General features: G+C 29.6%; 1 protein-coding gene across 1 annotated transcript; it reads left to right on the forward strand.

Annotated features, from left to right (window-relative positions):
- The first annotated feature begins 449 nt into the window (after positions 1–449).
- On the forward strand, positions 450–2096 carry LOC110817392 (transcription factor MYB53-like). Its single transcript, XM_022045904.2, has 3 exons — positions 450–711; positions 811–940; positions 1054–2096. The coding sequence occupies exons 1-3, from the start codon at positions 576–578 to the stop codon at positions 1814–1816; spliced, it is 1029 nt and encodes a 342-aa protein (XP_021901596.1). The 5' UTR covers positions 450–575; the 3' UTR covers positions 1817–2096.
- The last annotated feature ends 5271 nt before the right edge of the window (positions 2097–7367 follow it).

The following is a 7367-nucleotide window of genomic DNA, read 5'->3' on the forward strand; positions in this document are numbered from 1 at the left end:
GGAAGGCTTTTATGTTTGTTAATTGTGGGTCATTCATTAAATCAGAAATTCTAACCACAAATTTACAGTCAACTTCTTAGGATTAAAATTCAACACATACTACCCCTCTTAAGTAACGACTCAACTCATTATGACAATTACTTAAAACACTTTAGTTTCTATAATGCTGAACTTAATCAGAAATTATATTTTTTAAGAAAAAAAAAAAAATACACACACATTTGATTTATACATATCTATTATAAAAAAATTTTTTAATGAAAATTTTCAATCTTTTTTTAAAAAAAATAAATTAATTAAGTATCAAATCAAAGACTTTCTAGATAATCAAGTAATATATATTTTCCTAAAATAAGTTTTTTTTTTTTTAATGATAGTATATTTAATTTAGAAGGACAAAGTTGAAATTTAAAGTCCAGAAAAAAGGCGTAGTTATTTTACCAGCCAATGGGAATCGACCACGTCTCTCTGGAACAACACCAAAGCCTCTTTAAATAGTAAGATGGGCGCGGTTAATTAGGTAGCGCAGGTTGGATTGAGGCAGCTAATCCTGAAAAGATTGATTCTAGTAAATTATGGGACGGTCTCCTCCTTGTGATGATCAGGGTGGTCTCAAGAAAGGTCCCTGGACACCTGAAGAAGATCAGAAGCTCATTCAGTACATCCAGAATCATGGCCATGGAAGCTGGAGAGCCCTCCCTAAACTTGCAGGCACACATGCCTACCTACCCTTCTTCCTCTCTCTCTCTCTCTCTCTCTGTGTTTTCTTCTTCTCTCCCTGACTGATCAAGTATGGCGAATTCTTTGCAGGTCTAAACAGGTGTGGGAAGAGTTGCAGATTAAGGTGGACAAACTACTTAAGGCCTGATATAAAGAGAGGAAAATTTTCTGAGGAAGAAGAACAAACAATCTTGAATCTTCATTCAATTCTAGGAAACAAGTACTAATTCATATATTTCATTAACTCTAACTGCCTTGATTAATATTTAATCATTGTTTGATTCATTTTGCTTTATATTAAATACGTGTGTACATACTGTTATCTTCTACAAGATGGTCAGCAATTGCAAGCCACCTACCGGGGAGGACAGATAACGAAATTAAGAATTTCTGGAACACCCATCTGAAAAAGAGGCTTATCCAAATGGGATTTGACCCGATGACCCATCAGCCCCGAACCGATATCTTCACAAGCTTGACTCACCTTCTAGCGCTGGCTAACCTGAAAGACCTGATCATGGATCATCATTATCATCAACCAGTGGAAGAACAAGCTCTTAGACTACAAGCCGAAGCTCTTCAAATGGCTAACCTTCAATACTTGCAGTATCTTCTTCAACCTCCAGCAGCTTCTTCCAGTACACCAACCACCAACATGATGAACATCAATAGTGAATTTACAGACATCGATTACTCCGTCATCAATCTTCTGAACTTACTTGCTTCAGCGCAGCCCAAGCAGACGACGTCGTTTGACGTTGAAACGACTGCCTGTCTTCAAGGGATGCTTAACAATGTGGTTGATGATAATTCGATCCCTTTTGCTCACTTGCCAGCTCTTCTGCAGGTTCAAGCTTCTCCTAGTTCTGATCTGTTCAGGGCGTTAAGGAACAAAGATCAAACAGGCTCACCCAGTTCCCCAATATGGCTTGTTTCATCTTCTTCATCTCCTTCTCCGCCTTCCACAGCTGCTTCGGATCCTCCTCATCATTCTTTGACAGAGACTTCCAACAAGAACGACATGGAGAATAATGCTTGTTTTTCTTCGAGCTATGGAGGTTGGCCTGATTTGCTGCTTGATGAGACTTTTTCTTAATGAATATTAAAGTGAGTTGTTTAAGTTTTTAGGTTTGTAATGTACGTGTGAGGAGTAACAGAGAGGCTTGGAGTTATGCCGTGCATCCTTTTCTTTACTGCATATTTTTTCTGAGTTATAATTATATACGTGCACTCTTTGTTGTGTGTGTGTATATATATGTATATCTGTTACTTCATGGCCAGTCACCCATATGTATATGTTTTGGATATTGTTTTCAATATGATATATATACATATATATCTCTGTCGCTTCATGGCCAGTCACCTATCTGTATATGTGTTGGATACATGCTTACAATATTGTTACAGTTTTGTCCGGTTTTAATTTAGTTGCAATTCAATTTCTGTGTTTTCATCCGAAACTAAACTATTCGTAAACAAATTTGATTCCTACGTGTGATTGTCGGGAATGCATGTGTGTGTATATATATATATATATATGTACGTATGTATGAAAAATGAATTATCTCATTAATTACATATTCTGAAACTATAATGCATGTCCAAGTAGGAGAGCCAAAAGATAATGAAGTTCCCGAATAATTGGAGAAGTTTCAGATGGATTATTTAGCACTTTCTTAGTTAAAACATGTACTATGTAAAGAACTAAAAGAATTATATATTACAACGTAAATGCATGTATACAGTGAATAGTTTCTGTACATCCAAACAAAGTCCTATGGACTGCTATAAACATAAGATGCTTGGAGAATTACATACCTTTAAAACTTTTTACTATGTAAATATAGGATGAGATCTTGCTTATATATATATATATATATATATTGGTAATAATAGTAATTATTTTCGGGTCAACTTTCACATATCAAAATTATTTTTTTTTTCTAATTTAATTAAAAGTAGATCACATATTATATGTTAAATTTTACTTTTACATATTAAATAAATAAAATAAAAAAATTAAGTATAAAAATTAAATATAAATCAAAGATAATAATAATTATTTGGTTTGACAAACTAAAAAAATGAAATAAATAGTTTGATTTATATATATATATATTAATTGTTTCATATTTACGGAATTGAAACATGATATATATTTGTAATTCATGTAAACTAATAACTATGTTTATTATGGGATGATCAAATTATTATTCTTTAGAAATAATGAGTCAAAGACAATTGTACCTAAATCTCAAAAGTTTCATGTAATGTAACAACGGATATGAAGACAAGTAATAATTGGTTTATTACGTATTTACGTAGTTATTATATATATATATATATATATATATATTATCTGCCAGTGGGTACAAGCTAGGCTGAAGCCATTGACCAAAACCTTTTGATTCAACCACTCTAGAGGAAGTAAGCTCCAAAATTCTTATATAAAAAATTTTGAAAAAGGAAAACTCCATTAAAGTCGCAAGTAAATAAAATATTTCACCCTTCAATCAAATATTATATATATATATATGTACACATTCACACATCCATATATATATATATATATATATATAATATTTCACTCTTTTTCTTCGCCATAAAATGCCTTATATACACATCACAGCAGTGGAAATCTTTCGTGTGGATATGGGGTAATTAGTAGCCTTTTCTGCATCTTGAGTTGACTAATTATTTAATATATTACTTAACTTGCCAATAATCTGTTTTAACTACTACTCATTTATTTTATTTTTTTAGCTTAATTATGCATTTAATTAGTTATTAGATTAATAATATTGTATTTTTGGGCTTAAATAATTCTTTTAATATTTAAAATTTATTACGGTAAATTTTTAATTTCTAATTATAATAACTAGGTAAATGAAAAAACATATACTTATAAATAAGTAAATGAAACAGAGAAAACAAAAAGGAAAATTAAAATTGAAACTAATTAACGTGAATCTCATAAAAAAGAGTGAATAAAGAATTCATAAGAAGGGTCCCCAAAGTAGTTAGGAAACTCAAATATATATATATATATAATAGAAATTAAATATGTTTCAACCCAAAAACAAAAATAGTTAATTAATCAATTAGTTACCCAATAATCTGACTGGAGACTCTCTAATTCTTTTCATTCTCTTTAAAAAAAGTCTTGCCTATACCATGGGGAAAAATTTAACTGATTAGTTAAAAAGTGATACAAAAAACATTTGAATATATATAAAAGATTTCGTATGTGAATAATGCATATAAAAATATAAAATCGTAAAATTACTCCACATTTTCTTGAAATTCACTCGTTTGGAGGGAGTGAAAAATTGAGAGACATTTTCATTAATTGATTAAATGAAACATTGCAGCCTTTTATACTCTCTTAACTCAGAGCTCATTAGCTTACACCTGTTGGTTTATTTAGCCAACTTAAGTTAACTACATAATACTCTTAACACTTCTCTTTAAGATAGATCATAAATCTCATGTATGATTATCTTGGACAATAACTAAAAAAGAATAGAGAAACCATTGCTTTAATAAACATATCAACTGATTGATGACAATAAAACTGATGGTGAGAGCCAATAAGTAGTAGTTTATGAATAATCCAGGGGCAAGATGATCATGAACGGAATGACAATTGATTTTAATACAATTATTGTGCTCATAAAAGATAGGATTAATGACACAATAAAATTTGTAGTTTGATTGTTACATAATAAAAGAGCTTGAATATTGGAGAAAAACCAAAGTCAACAAGCCATTGACGCAGCGAAATGAGTTCACTTGGTGTAGTGGCATGAGCTTGATACTTTTGCTTTAATAGAATATTTAAAAACATTCAGTTGCTTCTTAGATTTTTATAAAGCTAAGTGATAACCTAAAAATAGACAAAAATTAGTGATAGAGCATCTACAATTTAGGCAAACAACCTGATTTGCATTAAAAAAAAAAAAAAAAGGCTTTGAATTGAAGTTGAAAATTCAAAGAGAAAAAAGGTCTTGACTCATCGTAAAGTTCAAGTATCATAATAAGTGATGTATAGCTTGTAAATGACGTTGTCATGGGTTGGCAATGAACTAGCTTAACAAATGGTACTGCAAATATGGTATGAGAGTTTAGATAAAACTAAGTACAGTAAATAACTAATTATCCTTTTATAAATAAATAGATCATGAAAGATTTCGCCTTTATCAACACTATGAGAAAGCTTGGAGTTCATAGGCAAATCAGTAGGCTTAGTTACTAAGAAACCAATGTCCTCAAACAGCTATAAAGTATCTTATTGTTAAGAGCAATTGATTCATTTAAAAGATCTTATTATCTCAAAAAACAATGAAATACTTTAATAAGCTCAAATCTTTTCGCCTAAATTGTGAATGACTAAAATTTTTAACAGACTGAATGATTTGGTGAGAATGACTAATGATGATAATATTGTCCATGTACCTAAAATTATTACAACAGACTAACCAGACCCTTTAGTAACGAAAGAATAATCAGATTTTGATTGAATAAAAGTAAAGTTTACAATAGAGAGTGAAAATCTTGAGTTCTACTGCTTGAAATCTTGCTTAAGTCCATAAATGAATTTATAAAGTTTACATATCAGTATTATGCAATGATGCATATACTCCCCCTATCTCGAATATCCAAGAAAAAGGTCTATGTATACTTCTTCAAACATATCACCATTCAGGAAGATATTATCAACATCAAGTTGAGCAATACGTCATTTTTGAGTTGTGGCCAAGATTAGAAGAACTTTAGCAGTTGTCAGTTTTACAAGAGATGAAAATGCTTCCATATAATCGATCCTCTTTTCATGTGTGTAACCTTTTACTACTATCTTAACTTTATACTTGTTAATTGTACCATCATAATGATGTTTGATTTTCTAAACCCACTTGTAAGTAATAACATTTTTTTCTAGTGATAATACAATTAAAGTTTAGGAATTTATATACCTCCATAGACTCTAATTCTTCTTTCATGGCCTCTCTCAAGTGTTGATGAGGAACAACCTAATGGAAAAATGGAGGGTCATAAATATAAGATATTACGAGAACAAAAGCTTGATGAGGCAATAACAATTCATTATATGAAATATAATCAATATTGAACATCACTAGCAAGAAGGCAAGAGCCGTAGAAGATCAAATGACAATGAAAATTTTAAAAGAATATGATACGAAATCGTTTTATAAATAGAATGGCAAAAATGTAATTAGATAGAAAATTATGTCAATTTTGTAAGTAGCGGAATTAGTATAAATACATGTTTTCTGGATATGTAAATTTTGTGTTTTAGTTCAGATTAATCATTGTTGTATGTTGCAAAGTTTAACAAGTCCAGCTCACCCAAAAGAGAAGCCAAAGTAAGAATGGTATAGGAGTAAGCCATATTAAACATCTAAAAGGATAAAAACATCAATAAATTAAAAAAATTATTGGTGAAAAAGTATGATGACTTGGCTCAATAAAGTAGTAACAATTTTCAATTATATATATATTAATTCATTAGAATCTTGATTAATCATTATTGATTCAAAAGAAGCATTTAGACCCAAAAAAAATATGATGTAATGGAGCTTATATCAGTAAGCAGTGTGAGCCAGGTAGTCAGAACCAGAACTTGAGGAGAAAAGTCTTGATTCAAAAAGAAGTACACGAAGACTGAAGGGTAGAGGTTTTGATTTAATTAGTAGGAAAGAAAATTAGAGCAATTAATTAATTATATTTTATCAGCATCCACTCTCCTTAGGCTACCTCTTTTCAAGAATTTGGTAATTTGGATCATTTGTCCAAAATTTTCTCTTCTACCTCATTATAATTAATTATCTCAATTGACAAAATTCACACACACACATATATATATATATATAGACCTTTTTGCAAACCAATGTATTACGTATCTGTCTAATAAAATTTATAATGTATTTTTTTAATTCTATATAAAATTTAGTATTGAGTAAATTCTTATGTCTCTTTATAAATATAAAAATTTATACACATTTAGAAATAATTTCAGAATCCCAGTAAATTTTATGCTATGAAAAACCATCCACTTAAAAATGATAATAAAAGAGTTGTTTCGTATTATTTGATTTTCTCTGATTAATTAATATTTTACTTTAAATTTATTTTATTTGCATGATATTTTTATATTTTAAATATTTCATGTGTGTAAGTCAATTATTACTTTCCACATTTGATGTAGTGGTTGAATAAGTTTTATTTAACGTAGAAATAATAAATTTATACGCATTAATATCATAAAAATATTTAATTTCAACCAAACATATAATTAACTTGAAATCAACATACAATTGCTTTGAAATTTATGTGTCATTCTCATATTATACAATTAATTAACATTCAAATCAAAGTCATACGTGCACAACTAAAACAAATTAAATCCAAATATTTATCAGTCTCCAGCTTCGTCATTGACCAAAACCTAAATTACATACGCATCGATTGATAGATTAAATTAGACTGTCACCCAGAGTACTGTAGAAGCTGGTGATAATTAAACTACTCTTGTGTTAAAAATGCATGGGAGCAGGGAAGTCAAATTCACGATCATGATCTTCAGAGCTTTATATATATATATATATATATATCCAAGTTGAACATAA

Source organism: Carica papaya, chromosome 6 (genome assembly GCF_054855325.1).
Source record: "Carica papaya isolate Zhongbai chromosome 6, ASM5485532v1, whole genome shotgun sequence".
Classification (NCBI taxonomy): Eukaryota; Viridiplantae; Streptophyta; class Magnoliopsida; order Brassicales; family Caricaceae; genus Carica; species Carica papaya.